Consider the following 17,836-nt stretch of genomic DNA (forward strand, 5'->3'; position numbering starts at 1 on the left):
TTAGTGTCATTTGACTATACTATTTGACATTTCCACCTCCTGTTACTAAGGAAAATCTTCAAAACGAGGTGACGGAAACGCAATTTACGGCAGGTTTGTGGAGCCAATCCCAAAAAAAAAACGATGAAAATCCCACCTGAGTCGTAAACTACAGGGATTCAACGATGTGGGACAGTTAGAATAATTATAATAATAAATATTTACTGCTGCGCTGGACTCCAAACTCCTTCCCGCTCAGGATGTGGTGCAGCAGGTTCTTCACTTCAGACGGGCTCATGTTCATCAGGCTGTCTGTGGCTTCATCTCCTAAATAAATTTAAAAAACACACACAAAGTTAATTAAAAATGTGACGGACCTGATGATACTTCACCCCGAGCCAACGCTGAATGGAAAAAACTGATTCTGTTACAGTTTGAGTTAAAAAAAGACATTTCTTGGCAACTAAAAATGTATCTGACCCAACCTGCGCTCGCAAGGCTACACCAGCAGGGGGAGCTCATGCGAAAACTGCTATTTATGCAGGAAAAAGTACAAGGAAACGATGTATTTATATATAAAAAATAAATTAAAAAAAAACAGCTTAACCTCCTGAGACCCGAGCTCTTGCAGGACTTTATTTGCAAAAACTATTAAGTGTTTGAACACATATATTGTAAAAAACAAAATGAGAAACAATTGTGCCTCTAGGATCAATGTGTCTCATTTGTGCTGCTGACAGGTGCAGGAAGACGTATGCCTTTAAATAAAATAAAATAAAATAAAAAAAAATATATATATACTAAAATACAATTTTAAAAAACAAAATAAAATAAAAAATAATACAATAAATGAATACATTAAATAAATAAATAAAAAATAAAAATAAATGTAAAATAAATAAAATAAAAAATATATATATATTAAAATACAATAAAAAAAACCCAAAATAAAATAAAAAAAATAATACAAAAAATAAATAAATAAAATTAAATAAATAAAAATAAATAAATATTCTAAACTCTCAGAACACCGGGTCTCAGGAGGTTAAACTTGTGAATCATGAGTTTAATCTGACTCTTTCCTAAAAAACACCAAATCTTCAGCTAACACTCGCTTTTTCTTTCTGTCGTAGTCTCATATACATCGAAACAAAAGGATTAATCGACTTAGACTCCATCAGCGGTGAATAATTAAACGACCACACTCCAATATTTGTCAATCGTTTTTTGCTCCTAGGGGTAAAAACGAAAAAATATTCCGGACAAATATAAACATTTTGGAAACGGATGTTCTGATTTTAGGACTTGGTTGCTCAGAAATGTTTAACTGCACAAATAAGCTCGTCCTTTTGTAGTTTCTCGAGTTCTTTCTGGTCCGATCGTGTTAAAACAAATCTTCAGACAGAGCAGAGCCTCCAGTTAGCATCACACGCCCGGGGATCAGCTGAAAATGTTTAAAACGTGTGAATAAAAGCGAGCCGCCAAAGCCTTTTACCCGAGCAGCTGAGCGACTGCGCGAGCTCCGTGGCCATGACCTGAATGATGAGTCCGATTCTGAGCCGGAACATTTCGCTGAAGAGGTCCGGCTGCGTCCGAATGCTCATGGCCAAGTACACCATGATCTCCTGAACGAGACAGAGGTCAAAGGTCAGCCACGTACCACATGAAAACAGAACATTTTAATTGATTTTGGCGAGTAAAATCATCAGTTTAAAGTTTAGACACTGGTAAAATCCTGTATTGATGTCCATGTTTCTCTGCACTCGTCTGTTTGCTCTAGACTTTTAACAGATAAATAAATAAATAAACATGTTTGAAGATAAATATAAACAGAGAGCGTGTTAAATATAGTTTGTCCGTGAGCGTTTGTTCCCGCGCCTGTGTGAGGATGGCCACGCTGATGTTCCCGTCGCTGGCCTGGTCGATCAGCTCCGACAGCAGGTCCGGAGGAATCGGAGCCGTGATGGTTTTCTCCCGAGGCTCTGGAGGTAAACCCACCGTCAAGTGTTTCTGATGAGCCAGGAGGTCTGAGCACGCCTGGGAGGAGAGGAGGAGGAGGAGGAGGAGGGGAGAGGAGGAGGAGGGGAGGAGAGAGGGGAGAGGAGGAGAGGAGGAGAGGAGGAGGAGGAGGGGAGGAGGAGGGGAGGAGGAGAGGGGAGGAGGAGGGGAGGAGTGGTAGGGGGGAGGAGGAGAGGAGGAGAGGAGGAGAGGAGGGGAGGAGGAGGGGAGGAGGAGAGGGGGAGGAGGAGAGGGGGGAGAGGAGGAGAGGAGGAGGAGGAGGGGAGGAGGAGGGGAGGAGGAGAGGGGGAGGAGGAGAGGGGGAGGAGGGGGGGGAGGAGAGGGGGAGGAGGAGGGGGGGGAGAGGGGAGGAGAGAGGAGAGGGGAGGAGAGGAGAGAGGAAGTGGGGGGAGGAGAGGGGAGGGGAGGAGGAGGGGAGGGGAGAGGAGGAGGAGAGGAGGGGGAGGAGGAGAGGGGGAGGGGGGAGGAGAGGGGAGGAGAGGAGAGAGGAGGAGGAGGGGGGGGAGAGGGGGAGGAGGAGAGGAGGAGGAGGAGGGGGGGAGGGGAGAGGAGGAGGGGAGAGGAGGAGGAGAGGAGAGAGGGGAGGAGGAGAGGGGAGGAGAGGAGAGAGGAGGAGGAGGAGAGAGGAGGAGGAGGGGAGGAGGAGGAGAGGAGGAGAGGAGGGGGGAGAGGGGGGAGGGGAGAGGAGAGAGGAGAGGAGGAGAGAGGAGGAGGGGGAGAGGAGAGGAGGGGAGGAGGAGGGGAGGAGAGAGGAGGAGGAGAGAGGAGGAGAGGAGAGAAGGAGGGGAGAGGAGAGGAGAGAGGGGGAGAGAGGAGGAGGAGAGAGGAGGGGAGAGGAGGAGAGAGGAGGAGGAGAGAGGAGGAGGAGAGAGGAGGCAGGAGAGGATAGAGATATAAGAACACGTGTGATGTAACACAAAGTACCATGTGACTTTTATTTAAAATCACATTCTGTTGTCTAAAGTCTATTCCTTAGGTTGTATTGTTCTTACCGAGTCCAGCTCCTCCACTTTCTTCTTGAGCATTCCTGAGATCATCCGGATCAGGCCCCAGTGCTTGAGCTGCCCCACCCTCTGGTACAGGTCAGACAGAAGAGTCTGCACCGAGCTGCCTTTACCATGGAGACCAGTGTCCCAGGACATCCCCCTGAGAGACAAGAGACGAGAGGTGAGAAAGAGACCTCCTCTGCACCTCCCAACACCTCCTCTGCACCTCCCAACACCTCCTCTACACCATCTGACCCTCCTCTACACCGAGCTGCCTTTACCATGGAGACCAGTGTCCCAGGACATCCCCCTGAGAGACAAGAGACGAGAGGTGAGAAAGAGACCTCCTCTGCACCATCTGGCACCTCCTCTGCACCATCTGGCACCTCCTCTGCACCATCTGGCACCTCCTCTGCACCATCTGGCACCTCCTCTGCACCATCTGGCACCTCCTCTGCACCATCTGGCACCTCCTCTGCACCATCTGACCCTCCTCTGCACCGCCCGACGCTTCCTCTGCACCATCTGACACCTCCTCTGCACCATCTAACACCTCCTCTGCACCATCTGACACCTCCTCTGCACCATCTGACACCTCCTCTGCACCATCTGACACCTCCTCTGCTCCATCTGACCCTCTCTTCTCCTGTGTTCTCTATTCCTTCTTTGCTCCATATGACCTTCACCTCTGCTCCTCCCCTCCACTCCTCTCATCTTCTGCTCCTCCCCTCCACTCCTCTCATCTTCTGCTCCTCCCCTCCACTCCTCTCATCTTCTGCTCCTCCCCTCCACTCCTCTCATCTTCTGCTCCTCCCCTCTCCTCCCCTCCTCTCCTCCTCTCTGTGTCATACGTATCAATTCTCACTTGTCTTTAAACAGGATGTAGAGGATGTCTGCTCCTCCACTCCTCTCCCCCTCCTCCTCTCCTCCTCCTCTCCTCCTCTCCGTGTCATGTGTAAACCTCACTTGTCTTTAAACAGGATGTAGAGGATGTCTGCTCCTCCACTCCTCTCCTCCTCCTCCTCCTCTCCTCTTCTCCTCTCCTCCTCCTCTCCTCTCCTCCTCATACGTGTAAACCTCACTTGTCTTTAAACAGGATGTAGAGGATGTCTGCTCCTCTCCTCTCCTCCTCTCCTCTCCTCTCCTCCTCATACGTGTAAACCTCACTTGTCTTTAAACAGGATGTAGAGGATGTCTGCTCCTCTGCTCCTCTCCTCCTCTCCTCCTCCTCCTCTCCTCCTCCCCTCCTCATACGTGTAAACCTCACTTGTCTTTAAACAGGATGTAGAGGATGTCTGCTCCTCTCATCTTCTCCTCCTCCTCTCCTCCTCCTCATACGTGTAAACCTCACTTGTCTTTAAACAGGATGTAGAGGATGTCTGCTCCTCTCCTCCTCCTCTCCTCCTCCCCTCTCCTCCTCATACGTGTAAACCTCACTTGTCTTTAAACAGGATGTAGAGGATGTCTGCTCCTCTCCTCCTCCTCTCCTCCTCCCCTCTCCTCCTCATACGTGTAAACCTCACTTGTCTTTAAACAGGATGTAGAGGATGTCTGCTCCTCTCCTCCTCCTCCCCTCCTCTCCTCCCCTCTCCTCTCCTCTCCTCTCCTCCTCCCCTCCTCCTCCTCCTCTCCTCTCCTCCTCATACGTGTAAACCTCACTTGTCTTTAAACAGGATGTAGAGGATGTCTGCTCCTCTCCTCCTCCTCTCCTCCTCCCCTCTCCTCCTCATACGTGTAAACCTCACTTGTCTTTAAACAGGATGTAGAGGATGACTGCTCCTCTCCTCCTCCTCCCCTCCTCTCCTCCCCTCTCCTCTCCTCTCCTCCTCCCCTCCTCCTCCTCCTCTCCTCTCCTCCTCATACGTGTAAACCTCACTTGTCTTTAAACAGGATGTAGAGGATGTCTGCTCCTCCACTCCTCTCCTCTCCTCTCCCCCTCCTCCTCTCCTCCTCCTCCTCCCCCTCTCCTCCTCCTCCTCTCCTCCTCCCCTCCTCATACGTGTAAACCTCACTTGTCTTTAAACAGGATGTAGAGGATGTCTGCTCCTCTCCTCCTCTCCTCCTCCTCCCCTCCTCTCCTCCTCCTCCCCTCCTCCTCCTCTCCTCCTCTCCTCCTCTCCTCATACGTGTAAACCTCACTTGTCTTTAAACAGGATGTAGAGGATGTCTGCTTGGTCCTGCAGACAGGGCGTTTCTTTGAGCAGTCGGACCAGGGCGTTGTAATCGATCGCTCCAGAAGAATCTCGTGGAATCCCACTCTCTGCAGTCACCGTCACCTCCGGAGTCTGCGGACAAAGAGTAAATTAGGTAAATACGTACATACATTTAGTACTGCACATACTATTAAAGAAGTACACACTAGTGGTCCAAGTACTAACTTACTCGGGACGTAACATCTGATTTGAAATTTGAAGAACTAAACATTAAATAAAGCCCAGAATGTGGTATTTTTAAAGAATAGACACAAAAATAGACAAGTTAAATCATATTGAAGGAGCTAAAAACACAAATGTTCTAATCAGTTCATAAAAATAAATCTTTTGTCACGTGTCACTCACAGGAGGAAGAGGAAACTAAACTTTTACTCAAGAGCCCTGTTACACTCTGTAGAATATTACTCAAGTAGGCTGTAGTGTGGTGAATGAAGTGTTTTGCCCAAAGGCACAGCGGCTGAGGCGGACCTCGGTCTTGTGTGGAGCAGGGGATTCTGGGATGCTGAGGTTGAGGGACGGATGCCGCGTCCTGAACAGTTTGTTTGGGAGGTACATGTTCACGTCTACGAGGAAAACAACACCAGTTATTTAAACATAAACCAGGACTAAACCAGGACTAAACCAGTAACAAACCAGGACTAAAGCAGGACTAAAGCAGGACTAAACCAGGACTAAACGAGGACTAAACGAGGACTAAACCAGGACTAAACCAGGACTAAACCAGGACTGAACGAGGACTAAATGAGGACTAAACCAGGACTGAACGAGGACTAAATGAGGACTAAACCAGGACTAAACCAGGACTGAACGAGGACTAAACGAGGACTAAACGAGGACTAAACCAGGACTAAACCAGGACTAAACCAGGACTAAACCAGGACTACACCAGGACTGAACGAGGACTAAATGAGGACTAAACCAGGACTAAACCAGGACTGAACGAGGACTGAACGAGGACTAAATGAGGACTAAACCAGGACTAAACCAGGACTGAATGAGGACTAAACGAGGACTAAACCAGGACTACACCAGGACTAAACCAGTAACAAACCAGGACTACACCAGGACTAAACCAGGACTAAACCAGGACTAAACCAGTAACAAACCAGGACTAAACCAGGACTAAACCAGGACTACACCAGGACTACACCAGGACTAAACCAGGACTAAACCAGGACTAAACCAGGACTAAACCAGGACTAAACCAGGACTAAACCAGGACTAACTTAGACTCACTGTGCACGTTGAGATCTTGAGCCTTGTTCATGAGTGACACCATCTCTTTGGTTTTGGTGGCCACAGCCTTGAAGCGGCTGAGCCCTCCCACCGCAAGGTTTTGGGTTTGAGTTTTTTTAGGAGTCGCGTGGGCCAAAAGATGATCTAAATACTGGGCCAGGTCGTCGGCCTCTGAAACACGAAGCAGGGAACACGACACAAATGCAAGACTAAAAACGTTTATCTCTTTAAAAACAAAAAATAGTGTAACTGTTACCAACTTTTTTGTTACGGCCAAAATGAAAATGTTCCATGCAGTGACTTTGTTTGTTGCAATGAAAAATATATTAACACATGTGTCCATACTGTGCCTCCCGTTTCCATGGAAATGTTTCTTTGGCTGCAATAATCCACAGTATGGCATAAATCAGGGACGTCAAACACATTTTCACCGAGGGCCACATCAGCAAAATGGTCGCTCTTAAAGGGCCACGTGTAAAATAAATGCATCTACTTTTTTAACTCGTTCATTAACTGTCTCTGTATTTATTTCTTATTTATGTTACAAATATCACACATACATTTCCATAGATGTAAAAAAAAATGTCTGTACAACTGTATCTCCTGATAAACTCACATTTTAAGACAGTCAAGACAGTTAATTTATCTTGTTGTGGGCCACATAAAATGACGTGGAGGGCCACATTTTGCCCGGGGGCCTTGACTTTGACACACGTGGCATAAATAAATCTTAATCTATGTAAAGTTTGGTTTTAACTTTCTATTTCCGTGGTTCCAAGTTACATACTGTACCTTTAGTGCGTAGGACAGGTTAGACATTATTGTGTTGTGTGTCAGATGCCCTCCCGGTGTGTCAGATGCCCTCCCTGTGTGTCAGATGCCCTCCCACGGGGTCTTATTCTGTGTAAAAGCTGCTTACCGTGCACTTTAGACCTCAAACATGCTCTGAACTGCATGAGATTCTCGGATTAGTTTAAAGTTCAGATTTCAGTCTCTCTGTGCGTATAAGACTTCGATTAATTCAATAACTCAATAATTGATAAGTTGTGATTAATCGATTAGCTTGTTTCAGCCCAAACTGTGAGCACTCCTTCATGCAGATGCAGGGGGAACGACAGAACTGTTAGTATTCAAGTTCAGACTGCAAAAAAGCCCATTAAAGTCAACGCTCCATTGTAGTTTTGCTTGTTTTTAAGGAAAGATGTGGGATTAAATAAGCATGGATTTCACTGGTATTAGCCAAGCGTCCGTTTAATAAAGAATAAATAGACAGTTTTGCAGTCGTCGGCCATGTTGATTTAGAGAGAAACGGTCAGAACAGCTTTGTTTAGATACAGAAAGGAACTAAAAATATAAAAATGTAAATATGTTTTCTCATTTTAAAAGGTGCACTACGTAACGTTTCTGGCGGGAAATCTGGAACTTGCTTGTCATAGAGGAGATAATTTGCCTGGAGTTAGTATGTACGCATGTATTTATGTATTAGTATGGCATTAAACTTATCAATCTCAATAGAAACCAAGTCAGATCTGTGGGGAATGCGCACTTTTTAAGATATTTCAGCGATAAAACCATGTGTCAGGATGGTTAGATCTGCTATACAGTTATAATCAATGACACCAGTGGAATATTATGTCGTAATTTAGACATTTTAAATCACGATATTGATCTAAAACGACTTAATAAAAGAAACACGTGCAAAGAAAACTGTGGTGGGCAGCTGAAATGACGATGTAATGCTGGCGAATCCTACGTATATCACTGATCAAATAAACAAAATAATGAATTAGATCTGAGCAATGACGTCTTAAATACAGAGAATAAACATTACTCAAACATAAATCACTCTAAATACAACTTTGAGAACGTAAAACAGAAGGGAAACGACGATAAAATGGTTAAAATCTCTTAAAAGTTCACTCAGCAGATTAAGTCTCCTTTTTCTTTTTAAACTATTTTTATTGCGTTTTTGAACAATAGAACAAGATAATTAAATAAAAGTAAAGAAAATAAATAAATAAAAAATAAATTAATATACATATACACACACACACACACATATATACACATACATACACATACATACACATACTTAAATAAATGAGAAGCAAAAAAAAAAAGAAAAAAAACCCAGAATACCTGCACCTAAACATACATAAATGGACACACATCTACAGTTTTATACAAATAGGAGGACCGTCTTGTATTCATCTATTATTAAAATAATCAATAAAGGGCTGCCAGATAGAATAAAAAAGTTCTTGTTTGTTTCTCAGTGAAAATTTGATATTTTCTAGTCCTAAATGTTGGATTATGGATCAAGTCTCGTTTAATCCCATACTGTAATACATAGACAAGCAGATGGTCACGGACCCTCAACCACAAAAGTTACATAGTGCACCTTTAAAGTGGATTATCTGTTCCAAAACTTCTTCTGGATATTTTCCCCCACAATTCAATTTATGATAAAAATAAGTTTAATCTCTTTCTTCAAATCACAGACTGTCTAAATGTCCGTTTGGCTGTCTTGACCTTTGCCCCCCCAAACCCATGGCTGTGTTTCTTACCATCGTCACAGCGTAACTCATGCACGTATCCCTCCTCCCCCTCGCCACCGTCATCGTCGTCATGTGGGCGGGGCATGCTGCCGGGGACCTTACCATCCAGGAAGCTGAGGTGAGCGAAACAGGAAGTGGTCATCAGCTCCGACAATCGCCCGGTCTGGATCCTGGACTCAAAAAAATGACTCTTTAACATTTTAATTGTAATTTTTGTTGATAGAAATGAGCAATTGATCAAAACGTATTGGATTTTTAATGGTCAGTGATCAGTTTGGCGCTTTTTAACGGAGAAATCAACAAAGATGATGGTTTGGAGCAGACGCAGAAGACTTAGGAGGAAGAAATTAGGTGATTATTTGTGTTAAACGGCAAAGTATTTACATTCAGAAAAGGCAAGTTTACAAAAAAATGTACCGAAAATTGCGATGACTAATATGTTGTGTTCAGGTTCTACAATTTGTCACGTCATAATCTCAGATGGAGGGCGGGGCCTGTGTAACTCTAGGGCAGATTCACCGTTTTTTTAGAAAGAAATCTCCAAAATTATGATCCTCAAATGATGAACCTTATCGTTATTTGTTTGTGATTGGTTCCACAAACTTGTCACGGAGTGCTAACCGCTTTTGGACAAAGTAAATAAACATCAGTGTGACCTGGCTCCTCCGTAGTATCCGTCCTGTAGTTTCTTCAGCGTCGCCAAAACGGCCGGGTCCAGGTCTGTGTGGTCCTCCGCTGCAAGAATCACATCATATTGTTATTAAAGTGATTTTTTTGGGGGCTTTCTACCGTGTTTTAACGTCGTTCCCTCATCAAAAACGTGCGTCAAGAGGTTTTAGATGTCACCAATGTCCCAAACACTACTTGAACCCTCCTTACAGTTCTAAGGCTCCGCCCACAAGCCTACATAACCAGGAAGCTCTCTACTTCCTGGTTCTACTTCCTGGTTCTACTTCCTGGTTCTACTTCCTGGTACGGCCCCTCCCACCACTCGGCCCCTCCCATCACAGAACATCAAGCGACAGAGATGCAGAACGTCACAAATGAAACTGAAACTAATTAAACCAACACATTGTTTTGGTGAATACTGTGCTTTTTAAACCAACTAAAGGTAACGTAGTGATCTAAAAACGCGACGTGTTATCGGATTTGTGAATGTGATAGTCGTGTCCTCACTGAGCATGGTCTGGGAGATGGGAAACGTCACCGTAGGGCGTCCGATCATCCTCCACCTCGAGGCCAGGTACGCGATCTCCGTCCTCAGCATCTCCACGATCATTTTGTTGTCCAGGGCGATGTAAAACTGCTGGTGATCTATGAACTGCACGGGGAAATAATGACGTCGTACAATTAAATGAAGTGTGTGTCAGATTTTGATTTTAAATTCCAGTAAAACAAAGTAAAAATAAGAAAGTACTGTGCAAATTTTTAGGTATCTGTACTTAAGTAAATTTTAAAATAGATACTTTTACTTCACATGTGAGAGCAGGTATCTTACTTTTCAGTCAAAGTTTTTTATTTTTTATTGCTGAAAAGTCAATTTTTTTTTTTTGCGACGTTCATAACCCGAGCAAACAAAAATATACAAATAAAAATAAGTAGAAAAAACGATTCACTTAATTATTTCTGTTGAACAAAAGTCAGAACAAATGTGTATCAAAATCCCTACATTTCAAGCTTTATAAAACTTCAAAATCTGCGCAAAATACTTTTACTTTTTACTCTTTAAGTACATTTTTAAAGACGTACTTCAATAGTTTTACTTAAGTAGATATTTTCATGTTTCAAGCGATTTTTACAAGTGTAATTTTTGCCTTCAATCATGTAAAAAACAGAGTACTTCTTCCGTCACTGCTGTGTCCCCAGATCTGAAGTAAACACATTCAAACCAAACAAGACTGATAATAATTCTAACGTGGATTTATTCTCAGTACAAAAACACCGGACACGATGGCTCAACCGGGTTCAGTCGTGATCTGATCGTTGTACCTAATTTAAAACCGTAAGAGTGCAGGCTACAGGTGTTTTAATAAATAATACATTTCACATTAAGAACCTTTATAGATGAAATACCGTCTGTAAAGTTCCGTTTCTGTTTTTAGATTGTGTAAAAGTAAAGTCTTTCCGTGTCGTACCTGAGGAGTGAAGGAGAACATGGTGTTTCTGATGATGTAAAACTTAGACGTGCTCAGTACCCCGATCCTCCTGTAGGGGCGCCCTGTCAGACCCAGGCGAGGGTTACGACCTGGAACAAAGAAAAAAAAACAGAGAAACAGTTAAGCAGGGAGGGCATCTGACACACGGGGAGGGTATCTGACGCAGTACCCAGCCTGGCGTAGATGTGGCTCAGCACTCTGGACGGCTGGACGTGGATCGGGTGGATGTCGGCCACCGTCTCCACGTCGATGCCGTTCTTCATCAGCAGCTCCTTTATCTCCTCCGTCTCGGCCAAAATGGAAACTACACAGAACAGAAAATATACAAATACAGGATTATCAAAATACTGCATTAAAAACGTCTGTATGACACGGTTTTTTGTTTTCTGATCTATGCTCTAACGTTATTTCCTCGTCGCAAACAGACCTGGAGTTGTGTTTTTTTTGTTTCATTCTCACATGTTTAACGCACAAACCCGGCAGATTTAGTTCTTCTCTCAAACTGAAAACACTCTGTTCCCCCTTGTGATGTCATCGTGTGGTAATACAGGAAGTGCTCCACCTGTTTTGACCTTTGTTTACATTATGGTTGCCAGGTAACCGTTATGAAATCCCCTCTACGTACGTCATATCTGCTGCTTATGTCCAACCAGAAAGTAAAACGATCAAACGTCACCAAAACGACATACCCTAAAAATGCTAGGTTACATTTTTCTTTCTACCCAGTTGCTAGGTTACGGATGTTGCATATTGCTTCTTTATTATGTGAAGTTAAAGCGGACCACATTACACTATTTTCTGATGTTATAATACGGTTTCCTCGTCACAAACAGACCTGGAGTTGTGTTTTTTTGTTTCATTCTCACATGTTTAACGCACAAACCCTGCAGATTTAGTTCTTCTCTCAAACTGAAAACACTCTGTTCCCCCTTGTGATGTCATCGTGTGGTGATACAGGAAGTGCTTCACTGTGTTTTTAAACTCCACACACCTTCATTTCTAGAATCATTTGGATCATTTCAGCGAATCTGGAATTGCCCAATCTACTACTGAACTAAAGGTAAAAAGCAGCTGTTAACTTGAAAATTACCACTTGATGACATCACAAGGTGGAACAGAGCGTTTTGAGCTTTGGAGATGTAGACAGACTAATAATAAAGAGTTACTCAAACAAAAACACAACTCCAGGTCTGTTTTTGAGGAGGAAACATCATTTTAACATGGATAAAAGCTCACAAGAGTCCAGTTTGTGTAATATAAGTCAGGGCTGAACGATTTGGGTAAGAATAACTGCCATTTTTATGATACGCATTGTGATTACATTTGTGATTTAAGTTTTAATAAAAGTATTCCCACTAGGATTGCAAGAATAACCACAATCAAATTAAAATGAGTTTGAATGGATCCAATTAGCAAATCACAAAAGGCTGCAACAAAGTGTAAACACAATGATTTTATTAAAACATAAATCGCAAATTTAATCATAATCGCAGCATTTGTCCAAAAAAACCCCCACACAAATAGATATTTTTTCCCTAATTGTGCAATTCTAATTCACATTTTTAACAAGTCAAGCAGAATTAACAAAAAGGCTGAAATCTGAACGGACAAACTAAGACAAGAATCACATTTCAGATCATGTTTGTACGGATTTAAACTACAGGGTTAGACGTTTTTACGCAGAATAAGACGGGACATTATGTTATTTGTGGAAGAAATTATGTTATTTAAAAAAATGTGTTCATTCAAATTGTGAGTTGGATTTAATTTTGACAGTATTTTGCAGCCCTAGTACAAATATAAGATTATAACTGCACTAAAATGTCACTTTTTACTCCTAAATAAAGTAAGAGTTGCTTTTCTCACCTTGGACCACCACATCCGGTTTGGGGATTGTGGAAAAGCGGCGGTTTAAAGGGTCAACCTCACCCGGAGCCAGGAAACCCTACGACAAAACACAAGACTGCATAAATTATAAAGAAAACATCAAATATATGTGGAAATGTGCAATAATCCAGCTCTGTACCTACTGAGATTAGTTCAAGTCGTACACAAAAAGGTTCAAAAATGTTAGGCCTTATATCACGTGGTACTTTTTCTTTCTTCTAGTGGGGAACTTTTTGTAATTTTTTTGTACTTTTCTGAAGATTTGAGCTGTAGCGGATCAAATAAATAACATCTATAACTCATTAACTGTTTGTTTTATGTATTACAGCTCATATTTATTAACAATTCTGCACGTATAGAATTGATTTTTGGGGAAAATCCTGCTTAAAGGCGATCGTGTCAGTGCCCATTTTCCAAAACAAAAACACAAAAAATGAAAATCCGCTGCTTGATTTGGAGTTTGCCGCTTTCATTCTGCAGTTTTGAGCTGAAATTTCTACGATAAACACGATCAATTTCGCGGTTTACGGTGAACAAAATGTAAAACGATGTAATTACGTCATCGTACCTCGACTAGCGCGAGGGCTAAGGAGAATATCGGTCCACAGAAATCTCACCTCTGACAGCAGATTTCCTAAAACATACAGAGACTGGCCCCACTTTAAAGGGCATTTTCCCACAGAGACTCTCTCCACCGAGTGAGGGTTCTCGTACTCCTCCTCCACCTGCAGAAACAGAAGGAAAAATCAGTCACGTAATAAATATACAGCAAAAGAAAAACTCAATTCTCTACGTCTTCGGTTCTGGTCAGATTGCTGGTGGACACTGCCTTATAACGATTTGAAAAGAGGAGCTAAATACACTGAAAATAACCTAAACTTTTACTATTTTTGTCCAGTTGTCCAGTTTCTGCAATGGATCAGACGTGGACGACTGCGGGATTACACAGACACACAAAAACAAAACTGTAATAAGTCAAAACGGGAAAAAAAACTGTCCCCGTTTGAGAGAAGTTTGCTCGCACTTTAAACAAACATACAGTATTTTCTTGATTTACTAATGCAAAGGTAAAAAACACGTGCCCACCGGTGGATATTGAACCAGAACGCCATGGAGACCAGCGTGGGAGATTACAAAAAGATAACAGCTACGTCCGGGTCATTTCGGTTAAAGCCGCATCTCAGGAATGTGTGACCCTCCGCTCTGAGACGGTCGTAAAACGCTCACCGTGTTCGACTTTGCCCCAAGTTTCTTAACGTGTAACACCTCTCTGACCAGAAGAAGACAAACATAAACACTGGGAGACACTATAAAAGCTCAACAGGCACGTCTCAGGACTCTCTTTCTATCGTTTCCTGAGCGTCCGTTGCTTCATTGTTCACTTTCCCTGTGTGGAACTCATTAAACCTTCTGACTTTACGTTTGACGCTTACACCAGAAACGAACATTCCTTACAACATGTGTTCAGTTCTGTCTGTGCTTCATGTCGCTGAATAAATATAAATGTGTTACGTTAGCGTGATGTACTGATATTCAGCCTGTTGTTCTCTATTTTACTGTTATTATTGTAATTTGCCTTTCAAAATAAAATGGCTATTTTTGGTCTCAGATTTTGTAAAATAAATTTCCCCAAAAATGCGACTTGCGATGTTTGTTTTTTTTCATTATTATGCAGTTTCCCGCTGGTGCGACTTATACTCCGGAGCGACATACGGTCCGGAAAATACAGTAAGTAAATAGTCTATAGCAGCTGTGTCAAAGTCAACTTCACCGAGGGCCATCAGCAAAATGGTTCATCTCAAATTTGCAAAGATATAAAAAATATATAACTGCGTAACATTTTAAGACAGCCATACATTTAAATTTACCTTGTCGCCGTCCACATAAAATGACACGGTGGGCCGCATTTTGCCCCCGGGCCTTGAGTTTGACATGTGGTCTGTAGAGTAAAGCTGTTTCGTTATTGCGTTTGGTTTAACCTGGCCTTATCTGCGAGCACACTGTACACGTTGTAGTGAGATCCGTAGTCTAACCTGTCGTTTACACTTTATTTGACTGTTTAAACGTGCGTATTTAACGAGCGGTGTTGACTGGCCTTGTCCGCGGGCACGCTGTACAGCTCCGGCACCAGTCTGATCCCGTCCTTCTGTTTAATCAGGATGCCCTCCAGAGCCTCCTGATACTCCTGCACCTGCAAACATTTAGACCAGGGACGTCACACGCATTTTCACCAACAGCAAAATGGCCGCTCTCAAAATAAATCTAACAAATTCTATAACTTCTTAATTAACCGTTTCTGTATTTATTACTTATTCACGTTACAAATATTGCATATACGTTTCCCTAAATGTAAAAATATGACTGTACCTGCGTATCTCCTGACAAATTGCGATTTTAAGACCATCGTACTTTTTAATTTACCCCGTCGAGGGCCTCGAGTTTGACACATTTAGACAAAAGTACGGCGTTTGTCCACTGATCTGAAGGTTCCTGGTTCAAATCCCGCCCTCAACTTAAGCGTCACTGTTTGAGCGGTTTGATCCACTGACCCACAGGTTGGCGGTGTGATTCCAGCTCCCACAGATGAATAAATAAATGAATGAATGAATGAATACTGCTGTTATGTCCTTGGGCAAGACACTTAACCCACTTCGCTGCCGTCGTCTGTGTACACTGGCGTTCGCAATGTGCTTTGAGCGACTTGAACGTGGAAAAGTGCGATATAAAAACGTGTCAGCGCAGTCGCGGAGGACAGAAGTACTTGTTGTAGTCCCTTTTCTGGGAGTTGTAGTTTTTAATGAACAGTTCCTCCTTAAAAGTAAAGTGACAGGAGCCTGATTGGTCATTTTTTGCAGCTGTGTGTTATGTCCAGTTGTCTGTAGTTGTCATAGTTACGAAACAGTTTGATTAGTGGTACCTGTTCCGGGCTCTTGATGAAAATTCCATCCAAAATGAGGTAGGTCCAAAACAGCGGCCACTCGCACTCGATGTTCTCAAATAACTTCAGTTCGGCCGATTCGTAGTAAAGACGATTTGGGTCCTGCACAAGAAGAAAGAAGATAGAAGATAGTTGGCGTTTTTATTAAAGTATATGGGTTATTTCGTTATTATTGTTCTGGATCCCTGAGTGAAGGTGATGGGGACACGCTGAAGCTCAGAATAGAAGTGCTGACTTTGTGTAACAGAAGCTTTTACAGAATGGACTGGGACTGAATAGTGACAAAAACAAATACTGAAATACTTTTTTTAGTCTCAGAGTCACATTTTTTACCTCTCTGGGAGTTTTGTGTCCATCTCGGAGAAACCTGCAGCAGCCATATCGACCCTAAAAATAAAAGTCAAACATTTATTTCACTTAAATTTCAAAGTACATTATGTAGAAGTTACAATGTTAGTGATGCAGTATTGTTTGTACGAGCAGGAATCACTTCATTTTAACCAGTCGGTCGCGTGGAGCTGTAATTATTCTCTTCTCTTCTCTTGGCTTTTGTATAGTTTTAAAACTTAATGAATATGTAAGCATTATAAACGTGAGAATATAAAGAGGCGCTGCAAGAGTAAATCTGATGCGTCTGGTGTAAACTGAAGCTACAGCAACGCGTAACATTTTTAAAGCTGCGTATGTGTGTATTTAAAAGTGTCAATTAACAGTATCTCCACACAACTCAAGGCTTTATACATTTCCTATTCATTCAATAATTTTAGTTTATTATCAAAAGTATATTCGTGTATATTTTAGTCATGTGCATCGGCCAAAAAAAAAAATCAAAAAAAAAAAAATCACATATTACGCATATTAAAATGGTAATAAATAAAATGTCCTTAGTGTTTGAATGCTACAGGGTGAGCAGCTTTTACACAGAATAAGACGCTATGGAGACAGAGGGAGGGCATCTGACACAGGGACATGTTTGTAGAGGTTTAAGCTACAGGGTTAGCAGCTTTTACACAGAATAAGACGCTATGGAGACAGAGGGAGGGCATCTGACACACAGGGACATGTTTGTAGAGGTTTAAGCTACAGGGTTAGCAGCTTTTACACAGAATAAGACGCTATGGAGACAGAGGGAGGGCATCTGACACAGGGACATGTTTGTAGAGGTTTAAGCTACAGGGTGAGCAGCTTTTACACAGAATAAGACGCTATGGAGACAGAGGGAGGGCATCCGACACACAGGGATATATTTGTAGAGGTTTAAGTAATAAATAAAATGTTCTTAGTGTTTGAATGAGCTGTAGTTTAGAAATGTCTAAATGAGGTTTTATAAATCATTCTACATTAGTCATAAAAACATGTATTAAAGCTGCTCTGACCTGTAGTTTGGAGATGATCTCCTCCTTCGTCAGGTTCACGATGCCGATGTCCTCCACAGCGAAGGCGGGGTACGAGATGATGGCCAAAACTCCAGCATCCACCTCTTTAGAGATGGAGGCTCGAGGCAGAAGAGACGTCAGGATGGACTGAAAATGCACACGTTTATATCAGAGTTTATGAGAGGAAAGGAGAGAGGTCAGGATGGACGAAGAGAGAAGAGGGCCACAAGAGGGCGCTGGTTTCCTTTATTTACAGGCAGAGCTATAAATGTGAGGCACAGTTTATCCGCCTCCATGACACCAGCCTGTTTTGTAACTGGATCCACCGGCATTTTGTGCATGAGTGACCTGTACTACAAAAAACAAGAACTTTAAACGGCTGTGTCTAAACTACATATACACACATCCACACATTTACAGCATCAGACCAGGCCAAACCTACGGAAAACTACGGAAGAGAACAGCGGATTTTTTTAATAATTCATGCC

General features: G+C 42.7%; 1 protein-coding gene across 7 annotated transcripts in view; it reads right to left on the reverse strand.

Moving 5' to 3' along the window:
- Positions 1–17,836, reverse strand: part of phka1a (phosphorylase kinase, alpha 1a (muscle)) — a 44,906-nt gene that overhangs the window by 11,196 nt on the left and 15,874 nt on the right. For 4 of the 7 annotated variants that reach the window (XM_033983643.2, XM_055229186.1, XM_055229185.1 and 1 more), the window contains exons 8-25: positions 17,349–17,495; positions 16,306–16,359; positions 15,952–16,074; positions 15,130–15,225; positions 13,652–13,759; positions 13,014–13,092; positions 11,317–11,451; positions 11,127–11,236; positions 10,168–10,312; positions 9,648–9,726; positions 9,001–9,161; positions 6,434–6,604; positions 5,666–5,760; positions 5,124–5,269; positions 2,991–3,144; positions 1,858–2,016; positions 1,475–1,604; positions 205–306 (exon numbers count right to left, since the gene is read on the reverse strand). In XM_033983643.2, the coding sequence (XP_033839534.1) occupies positions 205–306; positions 1,475–1,604; positions 1,858–2,016; positions 2,991–3,144; positions 5,124–5,269; positions 5,666–5,760; positions 6,434–6,604; positions 9,001–9,161; positions 9,648–9,726; positions 10,168–10,312; positions 11,127–11,236; positions 11,317–11,451; positions 13,014–13,092; positions 13,652–13,759; positions 15,130–15,225; positions 15,952–16,074; positions 16,306–16,359; positions 17,349–17,495 (2,194 nt within the window). The remainder of the gene's footprint in view (positions 1–204; positions 307–1,474; positions 1,605–1,857; positions 2,017–2,990; positions 3,145–5,123; positions 5,270–5,665; positions 5,761–6,433; positions 6,605–9,000; positions 9,162–9,647; positions 9,727–10,167; positions 10,313–11,126; positions 11,237–11,316; positions 11,452–13,013; positions 13,093–13,651; positions 13,760–15,129; positions 15,226–15,951; positions 16,075–16,305; positions 16,360–17,348; positions 17,496–17,836) is intronic. The other 3 variants (XM_055229189.1, XM_055229188.1, XM_055229190.1) reach the window with 1 other exon arrangement.

Source organism: Periophthalmus magnuspinnatus, chromosome 18, assembly GCF_009829125.3.
Source record: "Periophthalmus magnuspinnatus isolate fPerMag1 chromosome 18, fPerMag1.2.pri, whole genome shotgun sequence".
Taxonomy (NCBI): Eukaryota; Metazoa; Chordata; class Actinopteri; order Gobiiformes; family Gobiidae; genus Periophthalmus; species Periophthalmus magnuspinnatus.